Raw genomic sequence first — 20,029 nt, 5'->3', positions numbered from 1 at the left:
GCAATATCACTTGCTCCCTCTAATGCATAAATGCGTCCCTTGGATTGGCCGGCGTTGGCCATTCGTGTAGAGGAGCCATAATATTTCAAATGCAACTAGATAATTTAACAAGTGCGCCAACCTAGAGATCGTTTGGCACCTTGCATAGATTTACATGCACCATCGTCGCACGATTCTTAATCTGTATGTGGCCATAAATAGAACTGTCAGTGAAGCGAGTTTTTATTTTTAAGTTTATTTATTTGTAATGAAATCTTGAGATAGCAAATTTAGTAAAAGTTTTATATTCATGCATTTAATGTGAGTACAAGTAGTAAAGTAATTACACTTACGACAAAATGTCGACGAACATTTTCGAGAAATGCTCAAACAAAGAAGGATCTCGTCCGTACAAATGTCGCGATTACGCTAATAAAATTTCATTAAATTTGAGCAATTTCCAAAGAGACGGCAGATTTTGTGACATAGACTTAATATCAGGAAAAACCAAGGTTAAGGTACAGTACACTGAAGTATTTTCATAGTATACATTTAATAAGAATTATTTAATTGCTTATTAGCTGTTTAATTATTACAGCTGGTTGCCATCAACTGCAACGAAAGCTTATAATAACTTTCTTGAAATACCTAATAAAATATTATATTCTGCTGTAGCATTTTATTTCGTGTGTAGGTATTATTTAACGAATATTTAAAAAATATATTATCCTTGTAGGCCCACCGGGTGGTACTTGCAGCCAGCTGTGCGTACTTTGATGCTATGTTTAATGTGGGCTTGGAAGAGAGTCAGAAAAGACATGTAGCTCTACCTAGCGTGCCTCCAGAAATTCTTCCAATTATTATTGACTTTATTTATACAGGTAAATAAATAATGTAATTTTACAGTTACACATTGATTCATAATAGTTGGCACAAGATTAGTGATTATTTTTATAGAAATTTTGTGCCAGCCTTTATCAATTAATCTATAAAGTTGGTTATGGTGTAACCCTTATATAAGCAGGTCCTGAAAAAGCTCCGGATAATAATATTTTGCTTTTGCACAGGTGAAGTAGTAATAGACAAAGCAACAGTGCAGCATTTATTGGTAGCAGCAGATATGCTACAACTGAGAGAACTGGTCACGGGATGTGGTGAATTTCTAAGGAGAGAACTACACCCTTCAAATGCTTTGGGGATCTTCAGGTATTCACTTACATCAAACATTGATAGGATGATATGCACATATTAATTAATTTTCATTGCCAAAAATATCAATCATTTATTGTCAAAATTTGCTATTGATCCAGTGACATCCAAATTCTAAATTAAAATCCAAAGGATGTGGTCAAATACTGGCCTAGGCATAAGAGAATGGTAGAATGAAACAAATTGATTTGTTTGCCCATGGTATGGACTGATGACTATTCCTTCTTCCTCGCGTTATCCCGGCATTTTGCCACGGCTCATGGGAGCCTGGGGTCCGCTTGACAACTAATCCCATGATTTGACGTAGGCACTAGTTTTTACGAAAGCGACTGCCATCTGACCTTCCAACCCAGAGGGGAAACTAGGCCTTATTGGGATTAGTCCGGTTTCCTCACGATGTTTTCCTTCACCGAAAAGCGACTGGCAAATATCAAATGACATTTCGTACATAAGTTCCGAAAAACTCATTGGTCCGAGCCGGGGTTCGAACCCGCGACCTCCGGATTGAAAGTCGCACGCTCTTACCGCTAGGCCACCAGCGCTTACCTAGGCCACCAGCGCTTACACTGATGACTATTATAAATAAATAAGTTAAGTAGCATTCAGATAACATTTGGTCTTAAATATTGTTGTTTTACATTTCTTAGTATTAATATTGAAATGCTTACTTTACTAATCTTGATTATAATAGCCTTAAAAAAATAACAACACCTCTGAATAATTCCCTTATAAAGTTGGATAACTAATTAAATTTGAAACTATAATCACATTTCAGATTTGCCGAAGCACATAACTGCATGGAACTGGCTGAGGAAGCACTGGAACATGCGCAAGCAAACTGGAATGTTGTGGCCAGCGGAGATGAATTACTAGACTTGCCGTTATCTCAGTTAGTCACATTACTGTCATCAGAACAGCTAAAGGTTGAAAGTGAGGCACAGGTAAATACTAAATTCAAAAATACAATAATTAATATATGATTATTATTTTATGCTTCAAGTGCAATAAGGTCCTTTACCTAGTGTTTTAAATAGATGCTGGTCTAACATGGTCTCCCCACATAGAAGCAATCTGCAAATCTAAATTCTCTTCAGCACAATATTTTGCCTTGTCTAAACTAACCCACAGTGTCTCTGAAGACAATCTAAAAACAGCATACTTTGGGTACTTTCATTTGATATTAGTCTATGGTGTGGACCTATGGGCAACATGTGTGGAACGCGAAAAAGTTTTTAAACTACAAAAATATGCAATCCATATGGCTAAAAAACCCTCTATCATGCTAAGGAGTTCTTTAAGCAGCTAAAAATTCTCACATTACCTTCTGTATTAACATATCTACAAAATCACTAATAGTATTAGCTTGTATTTTATTATGCAATAGGCCCGAGGTGTTAGTTACAACTTTAACCTTAAATGTGTATATGCATGTACTAACTGTCCTAAGGCTTATATTTAGGTAAGGCGTATTTGTAAGTTCCCGTACTTTTAAGCTTTCCAAACAGCCATTTAGTCACACGATTATAGCCTCAAATGAATAGCTTTATAACCTACTAGCTTCTGCCCGTGACTTCCGTGGAATGATGATGATGATTGATAAAAACTACCCTACGTCCTTCCCTGGGGTTGAAACTATCTCAATACCACATTTCATATAGAAGGGATTAGCTATGATGTATTACTCAACTAATTTAACGTTACAGGTATTATATCCAGCATTAAGATGGCTAGAACACGACCCCGCCTGTCGCCGCCGCCATTGTTTCGAAGTCCTCAGCCGCATCCGCCTTCCTCTTATAGCTCCCCAAATTCTCGACGAAGCCATTAAAAACGTACAAGACCCGTCAATCGCTGTGGCATTGAAGACGGTTAGAGTGGACATGGTGAGTTTGCATACAATGGTTTGTGACGTATTTTATTAATGACAATAATGACTCATGTGTATTGTATTGACAAAAATATAGGTCAACGTTTTTAAAAGGAAATGATTATTTATTCGGTTTTTTTATGCATATGAATGGTATAATAAAATACAGAAAAATTACAAAGCGCAGGGAAAGATAATGTTAATTGATTTTAAACTGAATTGAACATCTAATAATTCCTCTGTTAATAGGGGGCCTACCGCCAATCTCTAGGATCGTTCGTTCACCTATTTGCCTCTCCATGATTGCATATATTCGAGCCTTAGGGTCGGTTGCACCAAACGTATCGTTAAAGAGTTCGCTAAATTTTTATGTATGGAAAGCATAGCAAAGCGCCGGGGCGCGCCGGCTGACGTTGATCAGTCTGTCAGATGTGGTTGGTGCAACTGGCCCTTAGGGAAGTAAATAGATGAACTTCAATGAATAGTAACAACAGTGACGTTGTATGTTGAAGAAACGAAATTGTTTACAGAAAACGGGTCGCGGCGCGCTAGTAGCCCTCGCGGCGGAGCCCCGGGCGCGCGCGCGGCGCTACCTGCTGGTGGCGGGCGGCTCCTGCCACGACTCCAGCGCGCACCCGCCGCGCTCCACCGACAACATCCTGTCCTCCGTGCTCAAGTTCGACCTGCATAAACGGTAAACTCCAGTGTGAACGTGACTCCCTAAAATACGTTTCAAAATGCAGTTTTTAGTTTAACGCCTTGTTTGAGATCTAGGGGACATCCATTAATTACATCACACGAATTTCTAGGTTTTTGACCCCTCCCCCCCTCATTGTCACACCTGGTCACATTTGGCAAAGCCCTCCCCCTCTGGTGCGACGTCACATTTTTTCAACGAAATCGACAAATCAAATTAAGTAGGTTTTACCTTGTACCTATTATTATAGTTCGTTTTTTTAGCATTAGAAAAAAGGTAAACAATCTTGATGTTCTTTTAATTGAAAAACACGTTTTAAAAATAAGTCACGGAAATTGTAACAATTATGAATCTAATGCGATCATTTTATATTCTTCTGCTTTCATAAGTAATGTGACCGAGTTTTAAAAAGCGTTTTTCAATTAAAAGACTTGTCAAGATGGCTTACCTTCTTTTTAATGCTAAAAAAAACGAACTATAATATTTTATCATTATATTTTTGAAAAAAAAAAATAGTAATTTTATAACCCAAAACTGATTAGGAAAGAAAATTAAACGAATGAAAATGATTTTCGTTCCGAAAATTTGTTATTTAACTGTACAGCGAATTAAATAATTTAAAGTGACGTCACAAAGTTTGTGACTCCCCCTCCCTCCTGTCACAACATGTCACATCTTCTTGACCCCCTAAACGTGTGGTGTAATTAATGGATGACCCCCTATAAATAAACTTTACCCCCAAATGATCGTGTATGTTACAGAGAATGGGAAGAGCAGGCGCCGATGGGTATCGCGCGCATTCAGCCGGGGGTGGCCACGCTGGGCGGCCGCGTGTACGCTGTCGGCGGTGAGCAGGGCAGCCAGATACTGGCCAACGGCGAGGTCTACGACCCCACGGTAATACAATACTCGACAAACCGTACCGAGCGGATACATTTAGCCGTGTTTACCACGCTGCACGATTAGGGTTGCCATACGTTCGGATTTGTCCGGACATGTCCGGATTGCGGCCGGATTTGGCATGTGTCCGGATTTTTAGGTTTGACCTTATAAAAATAAAAAGCGCGCCCGCGGAGGGGGCTACGGGATCGGGCGAAGGGAAAGGGAAAAGTAGATCCACGATACAGTACACCGCAGAGAGCAGCGCGCCGCCGGGGCGTCGTTCAAGTTACGCCAAATCTCTGCTACAAGAAATGTCCGGATTTTTAGGGTGATGTCCGGATTTTTATCAGGACATTTAATTCTTCCATATGGCAACCCTATGCACCAGTGGCGTAGCTAGAGGGGGGTGGGGGGGCGGCGGGGGCGGCCCGCCCCGGGTGTCACCCATTTAGGGGTGACACCCGACCGTGAACATCAGTAGTGCCATCTATAAAAAATCGTAAAACTGTGGCAGACAGAGTGTAACAACATGCCCACGAGGAACTCGAGAGATTTTGACAGTATATTCCTGATCATATTGAAAGACTAAAGTGTCCTATAAACTGTTTTAGAATTCGCCTAGTTTCAGAGTCCAGTACCACCAGCCAGCTAAAAAAAAACATCCTTTTATTGATACTTAGTGCAAAATATTTTTTTTGGTGACGATGTTGCTACTGTGGGACCTAGTCCAAATATCCTTAATGATAGAATGTAAAAAAGTGACAAGTATACAAACTAGGATTTATTCATATATACACGGTGTAACATGAAGAAACCGAATAATTTTAACAGCGTATTCCTGATCATATTTAGAGACAAAAATGTCCTATAAACTTTTTTGAAATTCGCCTAGTTTCAGATATAATATTAATTAAAAAAAAAAACAAGTTTTTATTGTTACATAGTGTAAAAGGCCTTTTTGATTGTAATGTTGCTGCTATGGGACGTAGTCTAAGTATCCTTATTGATAGATGTTGATGGTTATTTGTAAGATAACTGAGAGTTAAATAAAACGGGAACAAATAACACAAACGTATTTTATATATTGAAGGAAATCAAGAAGTGACGTGACAACACATGTCAGTAAGAACAGAAAAATAAAACCTATCTAATGAGGTTGCGTTCTTAGTCTCCAACACTCCCTACAGAACGCATACCCATTTTACCAACACAATAAGCATGTTTCTCAAAAGTAGTCCCTTTTGTTAAATTATCGGCCACCATATTACCACTGTTCACAAACAAGAACTTCACTTTAGCCTTCACAACGTTTTCTCTCAGAAAATGCAAACGAATGTCTATATGTTTGGTTTTCGCCTTATAACAATCTGTGGTGGCCAACTTTATAGCACTTTGATTGTCACAATGGATAGGTAGCGCACTATTTTCAGCTTGGCCTAGTTCAGCCTGCAGTTGCTGCAGCCACAGAGCTTCCTGAGTCGCTGCAGCCATCGCCATGTATTCGGACTCTGCCGTTGAGAGTGCTACGGTCTGTTGCTTACAAGAATTCCAAGAAATGCAACCGTTCTGGAACAGAAATACATAACCCGTGCACGATCTCCTATCCAGTGGATCATTGGCCCAGTCGGCATCACAATATCCGATTATTCCCTTTGAGTCATCTTTCACATAACACAGCTTAAAGCTTTTCGTTCCTTGAAGGTATCTCATAATCCTTTTAACTCCAAGCCAGTGTTGATATCCCGGACTATTACAGTACTGACTCGACTTATTCACTGCGTGAGTAATATCAGGTCGTGTGACATATGCCAAGTAAAGCAGACATCCAATCGCTTCTCTGTATGGAAAGGTATCCTTACTGTTTTCAGGCATGTTTTCAAACTTAGCATTCACTTCTATCGGAGTGCGCACCGGTTTGCAATCGGACAACCCGAAACGTTCCAACATGAGCTTGATGTATTTTTCTTGGTCCAGCATGATCACACCTGTCTCACGATTTCTGGTTATATTTATGCCAATGCATTGCCGCACTTCGCCAAGGTCTTTCATGCAGAGCTCCTTGTTCAATTTGTCTTTGATTTCAGCAGTAGTCTTCTTATCGTTAGTGAAGATTAAGAAATCATCGACCCATACTGCCATAAATATCATAGTTGTTCCATTTACTAAGTAGTAAACGCACGGATCGATCTTCGATCTTGTCAGTCCAATTTTCAGTAAGGCATCGTTCAGTTTCAGATTCCATTGCCTGCTAGCCTGCTTCAGTCCATATATCGATTTATGCAAGCGACACACTTTGCCGGTTTCTTTGTAGTGTTCGGGCTGTGACATATAGATCTCAGTATCAATATCACCCTGAAGAAATGCACTGATTGCATCCATTTGTGAAATCTCTAAGTCATACTTCGCAGCTAGTGCAATCAAGTAACGGACTGATGTGTACCTTACCACTGGAGCATATACTTCGTCATAGTCAGTGCCCTTTTTCTGAGCATATCCCTTGATAACCAATCTCGCTTTATATCGAGTCACCTCTCCTTTCTCATTTGTTTTCGTTTTAAACACCCACTTACAGGGCATAACCTTTTTACCTGGAGGCAAATCCACCAGAGACCACGTTTGATTCTTAATCAGAGAATCGTATTCTTCTTGCATGGCCTTCTTCCATTGGTCTGCCTGAAGAGATGAGAGAGCTTGGTCAACAGTCAGAGGGTCATTCAAATCAGGTATTGGACAAAAGTAACTTGTATCAACTTCATCCTTCTCTGCATACTGGACTGCTTTTCGCGGACGTAAGTCATAATTACGTGTTGGTGTATCAAGCTCAATCGAGTCCTCTGGTATGTAGAATGAGTCATCATTGTCGCCTGAAAAATAGTCGTCACCTGAAGACGGGTCCACGTTGCTTTCTGCTTCATCTTTGCAGGGTTCTTCAGGTGGCTGTTCTGCTGCCGCACTACTGTCGGATGTACAAGGCATGTAAATGTTGATATCACATTTTCTTATTTCTTTTCTAAAAATACCACATCCCTACTCTTCGTGATCTGATTCGTTTCAGGATCAAGTATTCGGTATGCCTTGGTAGACTCACAGTAGCCGACAAATATCTGTTTTCTGGACTTTGAATCCCATTTTTGGCGTTTTTCTTTAGGTATCTGAACCATAACTTCGGAGCCAAAAATTCTTAAATTTGACAGATCAGGCTTCTTACCAGACCACTTCTCCATCAGTGTTTTGCCATCAATTGCCTTTGTGGGGGACCTGTTGATGACATAAGCCGCTGTGGCCAGCGCTTCACCCCAGAAGGGCTTTGGCAGGTCAGCATCAAATAACATGCACTTAGCTCGTTCTACCAGGGTCCTGTTCATTCGCTCCGCGAGACCATTCGACTGAGGTGAATACGGTGTGCTCGTTTGATGTTCAATTCCATGTTTGCGCATGAAGCCTTCAAAGTCTTTGTTGCAGTACTCTTTACCATTGTCTGAACGAATTGCCTTTATTTTCCTCTCAAGTTCATTTTCTACTCTGCTCTTATAATCTTTAAAAACTTCAAGCACATTCAACTTGTTTTTCAAGAGATACACATGAACTTTTCTAGTAAAATCGTCTACAAAGGTAATAAAGTATTTAAAAAAAAAAAAAAAAAAAAAAAAAAAAAATGTTTATTGCCAAAAAAACGAAATCTTACAGTATAAGTACATTATAGCTTATAATAGACAATTATTAGTACTAACAAGTTTTACAAGTGCAGGACAGCCTTTCTTTTGGTACATAGGCAATGGGCACCAGTCTCAGGTTTTGCTAGATTGGTGGTATTATCCAGCCCTGATTTTCAGCCTGATCCCTCTGGTCGGAAGGCGTTTGGCGCGGCTGTGTGTGCGTGTGTGTGTGTGTGCGTGCGTGTGTGTGTGTGTGTGTGTGTGTATGTGTGTGTGTACCTAAAAAAGGTGTGACTGTTACAGGAGTGCTTGTGTGTATGCTATACATATACATAGATATCCAGTACTTTATTTTTATATGAATATATATTATTATTTATTATTATTTATCTATATTTTGTACACACGAAACCTACTAAGACAGGGGAAGGTTCTGTTTTTGTAACTCGAGAAGGTGTAATTTTACAAGTTTTTTAAATTTTATCAAGGGCATATGACTTCTTAAGGGTGGTGGCAAGTCATTCCATATTTTTGTTGTTGCATATTTGAACCCCCCCTTGAACGATTTAGTTTTATGTTTAGGGATTAGCAAGGAGTTTAATCTATGGCTTCTAAGTGGTTTCTTGCGTGTATCCTGTATCCAGTTTAGTTTATCGTACAGATATGAGGGTTTTTCAAAGTCTATGAGTTTACGCAACGTAAATGCGAGGTGTAGGTTTCTTCTATTATTCATGTTCAAGATACGCTTACTATTAAGATATGGTGTGATGTATGCTCGCTTCGGTATATTGTAGCAAAAACGTGTGCATGCATTTTGGACCCGTTGTATCGCCTTTTGTGTTTGTTTTAACAACCGTGGGCCGTAAACAATATCAGAATAATTAAACGGTGAGAGCACTAAGGACTCTACGAGAATCTCTCTAACTTTCTCTGATAAATATTTTCGAAAGTTGTACAGCGTTTTGAGGCGGTAGAATGCGTTACGTATTTTTATATTAATATGTTGTTCATATCTTAGCTCACCGTCCATAATAAGTCCTAGGTTCTTAGCGTAAGGCACTTGCGGTATAGGCTCCAATCCTATACACACTTCAGGACTCTGGTTTATAATATTTTGTCTCTGGACCTTACTGCCCATCACTATATACTGCGACTTGGATGGATTCAAAACTAGATTATTTTTAGATGACCAATCCGCTATTCTACTGAGGTCACTGTTTATTTTAAAAAGAGCCCCCGTTAGCTCTTGTGGTTTAAATGAATAGTAGATCTGTGTGTTTCATACCTCCAAGAGATTCTTGCTCCATCGGTCCACATAAGTCGGTGTGGATAAGCTGTAGTGCGTCTGTAGCTCTCGTGCCTACACTATTGAAGGGCAGTCGGGCCTGCTTTCCCGTGAGACAGGTAGTACAGGTAACAGGACTCTTACTTTTCTCAAGAAACGGTTCAACTCCCTCGGCGCACTCCGGCAGCTTGCTTACATCTGTAAAGTTCAGATGTCCCATGCGTCTGTGCCACAGGACAACATCATTTAAGTTAGCAGAACAAGTTAGGTTGGAGACAACTTCTCGGTGTGTATTCAAAATGAACAAATTGTTTTCATGTGTTCCTGTACACAAAAGGTTGCCGTAGCTGTCGTAAATGTAACAGCCGTCATTGGTGAAGTTTACTGTGCAGCCATTTTTCACCATAGCACTGACAGATAAGAGGTTTGAACCAATTTTAGGAATATAAAGAACTTTTCTTACCTGAATTTTGCTATCGTCATTACCATTCAACATTAAGTTTACCTTTCCCATACTTTCAACTGGAAGCGGTGTCTTACTGGCTTCTATCACGTTAGGCGTCGGTAGATTTGTGACGTCATACATCCAATCGAGTCTGTTGGTCATGTGCATGGAGGCACCGGAATCCACATACCAAAAGTCGGGGAATTTGGTTTGAGAAGATGCTGAAAATGCTGCAAAAAAACTTTTACTTTCTTCCGGTTTTTCAGACTGCTTCTTTTTCGGAGCACGACAATTCTTCGCGAAATGCCCGTGCTTGTTGCAGTTAAAACATCGTGGGCCACTATTTGCCTTCGCTGGACTTGCTTGACTTCCATGAGCGGCCTTACTCCTCGTGAAGAACGCTGAGCTCTCAGGGCATTGAACTTCCTGCAGGAGTTTAGACTTGATGGAATCTGCGCCGATCTTGATACCCGAACTCTCCAATCCCATAATCATTGGCTTATAAGTTTCAGGTAAGCCTGCCAACATCAGCGTGCCGAGCCATTCGTCATCAATACTGAACTTAATATTTCTTAGTTTGTGGGCGGTTGACATTATTTTGTTTACGTAGTCATCGACATTTCTGCACGAGTCCAGCGTGGTAGTAATAAGGTCTCTCAACAAGGCTACTCTTCTGTATAACCCGCTATCATCAAACGCCTTGCCTAAATTCTCCCAGGCTTCTTTACATGTAGTGGCATTCTGCACATGTACATAGTTGATCGGGTCTAACAGCAAGATAAGCTTCGACTTCGCCTTAATCTCCTTTTTACTGTCGGTATTGGTACCAGTAACACATGTCCACAATTCTTCAAGCTCGAAGTAAGCTTGCACAGCAAATTTCCAACTTGCGTAATTTTCTCTCCCGACAAGTTTATCAATATGTATATTATTATTGCCTGAATTCGACATATTTACGTGGTAACAATAGTTCGATGAACATCTGACGTAACAATATAATTCGCCGTTCAAACTCGCCCGTCGGCGTTCGAGAAATATGAAACGTTAACTACGGCGTTTTATTCACGGACTCTTACTGCTTACAAACCACTATCTGCTACCATGATGGTTATTTGTAAGATAACTGAGAGTTAAATAAAACGGGAACAAATAACACAAACGTATTTTATATATTGAAGGAAATCAAGAAGTAACGTGACAACACATGTCAGTAAGAACAGAAAAATAAAACCTATCTAATGAGGTTGCGTTCTTAGTCTCCAACAGATGTCATGAAGTGACAAGTAACACTTTGCAAAAAGTAGTTTTTACGAAAAAAAACTGTAAAAATCAATTTTAAGTGACAAGTTTACCAATAACATTTATTTTTTATGTACAAATACATTCAAAAAATTGAAAAAAAAAAACAAAACAAAAAAAATTTTTTTTTGGCGGTATTAACCTAAACTCATATTAATGTTTTTTCTTCTTTTGACCTCAGAAATGCGTGGTTAAAATTATTCGGTTTCCTCATGTTACACCGTGTATGGTACAAAAACAACTCAAAAACAATAAATAAAATAACTTAAAATTACAATTAAACTAAATACAAACTATTCTAAAATAAAATAAAACTAAATCTAAAAAAGGCCCCTGTGGCAAGGTCCCCAAGATGCTGGCTGCGTTACCCCGCTGAACTGCCAGACTGAAGCGTTGAGCGAGGTAACTGCCAGCTCTTGGGTCCCCAGTTGCGTCCCTGAGTCTCTTTGAAAGGTCTCCAAAGAGACTCAGGGCGCCAGGACCCCACGGACCCAGGGTCTTGACGCCGAAAGGAACAAAACTGTATTCGGCGCCGAGACCGCGATACTTCCCAAACAAACTAGGTTTTACAAAAAAAGTTAAAATTCTTTTTGGGTGATAGTTTTACAAATAGCATATACGTACAAAAAATCGAAAAAAGAATTAATTTTCGCAAAATTGACGTAAACTTTTTTCATATTTTATCTTCCTTTTGGCCTCGGAAATGCGTGGTTAAAATCTCTCGGGTTCCTCGTGGGCACCTGCTATGCAACAATAATATGTTGGCGCCTCCAATGTTTTTTTTTTAATTTAGGACCATTGTAAAGGTTTTTTTTCTTAAATTATGTGATTATTTTTTTAATTGACAAAAAAAAGTTAAAATTATTTTTGGGTGACAATTTTAAAAATTATAGCATTTACATTTTATGTACAAATTCGTACAAAAAATCGAAAAACAATTTTTTTTTAGCGAAACTGAAGGAAACTCTTTTAGTATATTTTCCTTATTTTGGCCTCAGAAATGCGTGGTTAAAATCTCTCGGGTTCCTCGTGAGCACCTGGTATGTAACAATAATATGTTGGGTCCTCGTAGGTTATTTATTCAGAAAGGTTTTTTTTATTATGTGATTATTACTGTAATTGAGAAACTATGTCACTGTTTCTAATTGGGTGACTCTGGACCACTCTGGACTATTTGAAATTCATTGTGAAATGGGATTTTACAGAATCTCTTCCAAATCTCGCACTTGGCAAAAAAAGTTTTTAATTTTTTTTAACATAATTTATTTGTACCTATACCTATGGGACTATTGAGAGTTCATGGAATCTAAAATGAAAGCGATGGAGTAAAATTGTGAGCTTCTTACTTTTTTATTCCATCATCATCATCCTGGCGTCAATCCCGGCTGTGCCCCCGCGCGGGGCGCGAGGACCCGGGGTCCGCCTTCCGACTCCTTCGTGACCACTTTGCCCGATCTTCGGCATCCCTGGTAGTGAGTCCGTTGGCACGCATGTCCTCCTTGACGACATCAAGCCATCGCTTCTTGGGCCGGCCTCTTCTTCCCGTACCGGGAGGAGGCGGCATGGCCAGGCATTTGTTACCCACGTAACTTGCCGGTCTGCGCGAGACGTGGCCATACCAACGAAGGCGACACTCTTGCAGTTTGTCTGCAATGTCACGGACGCCAAGACTACCCCGAATGTGGGCGTTTCGGACGCGATCCTTGCGTGAAACTCCGCACATCCACCGTAGCATCTTCATTTCCGTGACACGCAGTTCCTGCTTGTGCCGCTCTAGTAAAGGCCAAGTCTCGCTGCCGTACAGAAGGGCAGGTCTAATGATGGTCTTATAGACCTGTCCCTTCAACTTAATCGGCATTTTGGGGTCACAAATAACCCCAGTCATCTCCCGCCATTTGACCCAAGCAGCGGAAATTCGGGCTTTGACGTCGCTGTCGATGTCCCCGGTAGTGCTAAGTACAGATCCTAGGTACTTAACTTGATCCGTGCGCTCGACCATGTCCACGCCTATGCGGACGGGTAGAGGATCTGTACTATTGCAGGCCATGTACTCTGTCTTCGCCACATTTAGTTTAAGACCGCCGTTCTCCAGCGACCCCCTCCATTCTTACTTTTTTATTACTTTTTAAAATAATTATATTTTAAAATTTTGATTGAATTTTGGGGTGACACCCACAATTTCCGCCCCGGGTGCCACCCATGCTAGCTACGCCACTGCTATGCACGATACACATTTTCAACAGGGTTAAAAATATAAAGAAGTAAAATTTTATTCAGTTTTTATTGTGAGCCCAGGTTATCTCCATAAAATAAATGTTTCTAGAGATCACAAGATCTCACCTGTCACTTAGAACTGCAAACATATGTGTTGAACTTTGCACCCTTAACCTCCATGTGAAATACGGAATACTCTCTCTGTAAGAGTCATTTACTGTATAAGAAGTGTAGTGACATTCGTGCTTCGAATTCGACAGCTAATGAAGATTAATGACAATTCCGTTATCACAAAACATACATACTTATGTACCATTTAGTTCAGCTCTCAAACTCGGGGTTGTTTATAATTTTTTCCTAGATTTTACATCTCTTCTGCATTCTACAATTAACTCTGAACGCCACGCTTATGGTGCGCGGAGCGTCATCGTGTACCTTGTCGGAACACACGAGGGTTGATATTGGGCTGTAGTTGCGCGCGTCAGTTGACATCTTTGGCGGTCAAGGGGTAAATAATCTCTTTGCTACAGCGGTCGTTATTAATTTTTTCAGACAAACAAATGGTCCAACATAGCCCCTATGAAAGAAGCTCGCAGTGAATTCGGTCTAACGGGCATGAACGGACACCTGTACGCGTTCGGCGGCTGGGTGGGGTCGGACATGGGCGCCTCCGTGGAGGTGTACGACCCCGCCGCCGACGAGTGGACCAGCGCCGGCCGCATGCCCGAGCCCAGGTTCGGGATGGGCGTCGTGCATTATGGAGGTATTTCATATTTATATACCTCAATGTTTACAATTCGCATCGAGCGCCTGGAGTCCTACAGGCGTATCGCGAACATTTTGACAAGCACAATATACAGCTACATCTATAGTCTGTATCTTTAGGTATTTAAATAAAAGTAAACAAAATCTGCCCTCAAATGGCTCCTTAAGCCAGTTGAGGGTAGATGAAAACATAACATGATCAAATAATGTAGGTTAACGTCAGGTCGTTCAGTGACAGGCGGTTTGTATTTGGTCGGTTAACCAATAACTGTTATAACTACCCGAAAATGTACAAATTGTTTGTTTACTTTTATTTAAATACTTAAAGAGACAGAGTATAACTTCCGCTATTATAAGATACGATTATTTTTATCGTTTCTACCATTATCAATTCTTTACTAATCAAACCACACGATTCGACCATAGTAACATAAGTGTCCGGTGTATCGCAGGCAAGGCCTGTTCACTTCCTAAGAAAGTTATGTCCCCAAATAATTGCGCATGTATGCGCCTGAAGCTTCTATGTGTGCTTTGGCCTCCTAGAAAAAGTTGCCAGTAATCAAAATAAAAACATTTTTCTACAGCAACATTGAGCAATGTTGCTGCCAACTGAGATTTAAATTTTCACGATTTTTTTACATTATTAATCATAAAACGGGACTTCAAACACTTAAAGCTGAACTACACGCGATTAAGTTTTATAATGAATATTTGCTTCCAACTGTCTTTATCAATGTTCATAAAATATATGGAGGGTAGGTACGTCTACCCACCATAATAATAAAATATATTTGTCAATGACTCTGTCCAACTGCTGTGGTTAAAGTTCATAACGAAAATTTTATTTATTAAATCTTTAAATAATAAGTACAACGTAGCGGTACTACCACTTAAGACTCTGTAAGTCTGTACCTACATGGATTACAGCAATGCACGTAGAAAATGTGCTAAATGCGGAGCAACGGCTGTTGAAGATACATATTTGAGTGAAATTCATAGCTTTAGTGGGTTCAGAAGGAACCGCGTCATAACGCATATGGAAAGCGTATTAATTAATATGTGAAGAAATGTATGAATACAAGTTGGAAATCTGTGTAAAATCCCGTGTGTAAAGTGTAGTGTATCTGTGTGTGTAAAGTGTAAGTAATAGGTAGGCATGCCTATAAAGTTTTCAGTATATTATACTGAAAACTTTGTGAATGCGCTTTATTAACGTCTATTTTTTTATTAAGTTGTCAGGGTTTAATTTTCAGTGTATATTTCTATATGTAAAATAAATTAATAAATAAAATAATACAATGTTATAAACATAAATATGCCTTTTATTCAAATCAATTGATAATACCACAAACAAGGGGTAATATTTGCATCTTTTATATATTTCGTGATATGAAGATAACAAATATGTTTATCAACAGAATTACTACCTATACCTACCAATACCCGCCAGGCTAAACCGGTTGTCAACTTTAGTTCCATTGGTACACAACGACGGCGCCACTAGTATAAACGTATAAACGGTTGGGGACATTTTTTTGTATGGAGTTACCGTTCTTCTCCTAGTGAGTATTATATTCTTTGATCGCAGGTCTGATCTACGTAGTAGGCGGGTGCACGCACAGCTGGCGGCACACTCGCGACCTGCTGTGCTACCACCCGGCGTCGCGCTCGTGGCGCGCGCTGGCGCCCATGCGGCGCGAGCGCTCGCAGGCCGCCGCCGTCGTGCTCGGCGACCACCTCTACGTCATCGGCGGCAACGCGCCGCGCCGGCAGGTGCTCGCCTCGGTGGAGCGGTACAGCTTCGACGATGTGAGTGCCACTGTCTAGTGTGTATTTTGATACGGGGCGTTTGTGAAAATAATTTAGTTTTTGATTTATAGAAAACTAACTAAAAAGTAGATAAAGGTAGACGATAAGTCCCTGGAAGAAAAGTGATCGTAATTTCTAGGAATTTCCTCGTATTTTGTGTTTGGCAAATCCGATGTTTGCTAGGAATATGCATGAACCTTCATCATTGTTGTCTAAAAATCAAAGAACCAAACATGCATTCGAAATATGAAATATGTTCGCTGTCAAGATCGACGATACCTAAGATAGTTTATAGTTTTGAAGGCATATATTACGACTATACATGTGTAATTCAATCGTTCTATTACCATAAATACCATAAAAAGTGAGTGACAAAATGCGGCTATCAAAATTACAATTATCTTCTATTATAGTTCGTTTTTTTTAGCATTAGAAAGAACTTGAAAGAAGGTAAGTGATCTTGACATGTCTCTTAATTGAAAAACGCTTTTTAAAATTCAATAACTATTACTTATGAAAGCAGAAGAATATAAATGATCGTATTAGATTGATAATCGTTACATATTTGCCGTAACTTATTTTTAAAATGTGTTTTTCAATTAAAAGACACATCAAGATTGTTTACCTTATTTTTAGTGCTAAAAAAACGAACTATAAGCCGGAGCTACAAAGCGACTCAAACGATATATATTTCAGGACTCTTGGGAGGAGGTGTGCAGCTTGAAGGAGGCCCGCGCGGGCTGCGCGGCGGGCGCGGCGGAGGGCGTGCTGGTGGCGGCGGGCGGCGACAGCGAGTGCGCGGGGCAGCGCGCCTTCTACCGCGCGCGCACCACGCTGGCCAGCGCCGAGCTGTACGACCCGAGCGACGACCGCTGGCGCGCCGCGCCGCCGCTGCCGCACGAGCGCGCCGAGGCCGGCGCCGCGCTGCTCTGACGAACACCGACACCGACACCGACACCGACACCCCGCATCGATGTCATTACCGAGTCGTTCCGTCCCGGGGAGGCCGGGTACCGAGCGCGGCGCTGCGAGTGATATTACAGAGGTGAGTTCGACACCGTTCCCTCTGCTCGGTCGCCGACGTTCTTTTGTCTCCGTTTCGAGCCAGTGAGTGGTGGAGGAAAACGCAGCTAAGGGGTTGTGCACAAATCACGCGAAGTGTTTTCTGCTACTTTTTGACCCCCCCTCCCCCTTGGTGATATTTGGTGAGGTTTTTGGCTACCCCCCTCCCCCCACACAACCTTGCGTGTATTTTTTGTTTTTTTTTTATTCGACCTAATTTTAAAATAAATAGTATTGTTTAAAGAAAATCTTGTTTATTTTTCTATTTTCGTTAAATAGACTCGCTATTTTGAAGTGCAGAGTGAAGATTTATGTTTAACGAAACCGAGAAAAAGTATCTACTCATGTGGTAGGCTTTTTTTTCTTAGTTTCGTTCACTGTAGAAAAATACACGTGAGGTCTCCCAGTAGTTTCGGAGATAGGGGGGGGGGGGGTAATGGGGGTAACTTCATTTTGTAATTTTATCATTAACCCCCCCAAAAGTGGCCTCCAGGTATAAATTTATTTGTTAACGTTACATGTCCGTCTTTGGGTCACAAACTTACATATGTGTACCAAATTTCAACTTAATTGGTCCACTAGTTTCGGAGAAAATAGGCCGTGACAGACGGACAGGCAGACGCACGAGTGATCCTATAAGGGTTCTGTTTTTTCCTTTTGAGGTACGGAACCCTAAAAATAATAAAATAATGATGTGGAGACGCGTTCTGATAGCCACTCGTAGTTGCAAAAAAATTGCATCAAATACGAAACGATGACATTGTGAGGCACAAAATCGTACCTATAAACATCGACCTGTAGGTATGTGTTAACTTTAATAAATTAAGCATATACAAATTTAACAATCCGCATACTCATTTTGAAAAACTATTAACTAATTCTCCAAAAATATGTTTTAGAAATTAAGGCACGTATTGCTTTTGCATTTATAGCATTTCGAAATAGAATGTGGTCATTACGAGTGGTGGGTGATTGAAATATTGCGCCCTCACTTTTAACTACTAGCATGGTCCATTATTTACGTCTCCGATTTTGTCGATTTTTCGATTAATACATTCAGGGTCAAGAACCCGACAGTCGGAGTCGGGTTCGTAGCGACTACGCGCTACATACAGCGAAACCGTGGCTACGTGCTACGAGCGTAACCCGTAGCACTTAGTGGCAATGAAAGTGTTAAGTACCACTATTTCTTGCAGAAAATGAAAATGACGTGAGAGGTATTTGGCGATACCCCTTTTCTGCGTGAGATTTGGCTCGACTTTAGCCCTTTTTATTTTCTTTTACGTAAATAATGGACCGACCCTAGCTAACATATCGATGTTGATTATGCTATTATTACAAATTAAAATGTACAAACAATTTATTGGAGTTTAACATTATTATTTTTGTATTAAATAAATTCGCGGGGCTTCACTTGCAATATACGTAATGTATTCATACTGCTATTGCTGACTGCTTAATTTTTGGTTTACAAATGTATAATGTAGGTATATACCTTATATCTCGAACATGATCGCTTTTGTGGATAAATATGTTATCCCAGAGAATTACTCGAATTATTTAATTGAAGTCATTAAGGTGTCGTGTTTGACTTAGATACAAAACAATATTGTAGAGGTACGTTAAACTAAGCTAGGATTAACACAAAATGTATACCTAAGATTTATTTTAAGGAGTGAAATGTGAAAGTATACAAACGTGTACAATAAAACACGCTGATGTTGCTTTAAACAAGAATATTACAGGACTTTAGTCGGTTTTAGTTATTAAAATATATTATAATCAATGATTGAATCTATTAATTCGTTATGTCGTTAAGTATGTATAATAGGACTTCCACTATTATTAATATTAAGTTTTGAGCTGAACAGTAAACTAACACGTCTTTATGGATAATCATCATTTATCCAAGGCTATATGCTATATGTATGGTGTAACATGAAAACATGATCTACAAAAAAATTACTGTTTACACTTGTAATTTTCTGCGAATGGCAGTAAGATCGATATTTTTACAAATTATTTATTTGGATTATTTATTGTTATATACCTATATAAAATATCTATTCATAACACAATTTTAACATGAGTCTCTGTTGTCATTACGTGGCTTTTACGTCGCGAGGCGGCTAAACTGTTAAATTTGTACCGACTGACTGGGCACTCTTAACTCTTGGCACTGACAATGTGCGGCCCCGCGCGTCGTTTTTCAGGATAAACTTGGAAAGCGACTTAGCGTGGTCGGAATCTATAAAACGAAACGGACACATCACACATTTACATCAAAGGGCTTGTGCACAAATCACGCGAGGTTCGATAGGGGGGGTGGGGGTCACGAAAGAATCACGACAGATTACGTTGGGGGGGTATAAGGAGACCTGACGTGTATTTTTCTACAGTGAATGAAACTAAGAAAAAATACCTACCACATGAGTAGATACAGTTTCTTGGTATCGTTAAACATAAATCTTCACTCCGCACTTCAAAATAGCGAGTTTATTTTACGGAATTTTGGAGCGCGTGGCCTTGATCGGTCGGATAGAAAAATTTAAAAAAAATACACGTGTGATTATGTGGGGGAGGGGGGTAGCCAAAAACCTCACGAAATATCACCAAGGGGGAAGGGGGGTCAAAAAGTAGCCGAAAACACCTCGCGTGATTTGTGTAGAGCCCCAAAAAAGATTCAAATTACTGTTTTTCACATTCGACATCAAAATATTAGCATTTGTACAATAGGGAATATTAGGCAAAGCTCTGCGTAGGTGGCACCTTTGTGGTACATACAGTAAACAAACCACATTGACACATGGCCTACCGCGGAACAAGAAAATCGAAATTTCGTTATCTAATCTCTCTATCA

The 20,029-nt window shown here is 40.1% G+C and overlaps 2 protein-coding genes across 2 annotated transcripts in view; both read left to right on the top strand.

Moving 5' to 3' along the window:
* Window positions 1-20,029, top strand: part of LOC134793142 (F-box only protein 21-like) — a 155,441-nt gene that overhangs the window by 90,419 nt on the left and 44,993 nt on the right. The window lies entirely within an intron of this gene.
* On the top strand, window positions 199-18,766 carry LOC134792853 (actin-binding protein IPP-like). The gene is made up of 10 exons (XM_063764278.1): window positions 199-497; window positions 716-860; window positions 1,047-1,185; window positions 1,964-2,129; window positions 2,892-3,071; window positions 3,586-3,749; window positions 4,514-4,649; window positions 14,086-14,296; window positions 15,887-16,107; window positions 16,804-18,766. The coding sequence occupies exons 1-10, from the start codon at window positions 339-341 to the stop codon at window positions 17,038-17,040; spliced, it is 1,758 nt and encodes a 585-aa protein (XP_063620348.1). The 5' UTR covers window positions 199-338; the 3' UTR covers window positions 17,041-18,766.

Source organism: Cydia splendana, chromosome 8 (assembly GCF_910591565.1).
Source record: "Cydia splendana chromosome 8, ilCydSple1.2, whole genome shotgun sequence".
Classification (NCBI taxonomy): domain Eukaryota; kingdom Metazoa; phylum Arthropoda; class Insecta; order Lepidoptera; family Tortricidae; genus Cydia; species Cydia splendana.
This window is presented reverse-complemented; position numbering and strand designations above follow the sequence as displayed.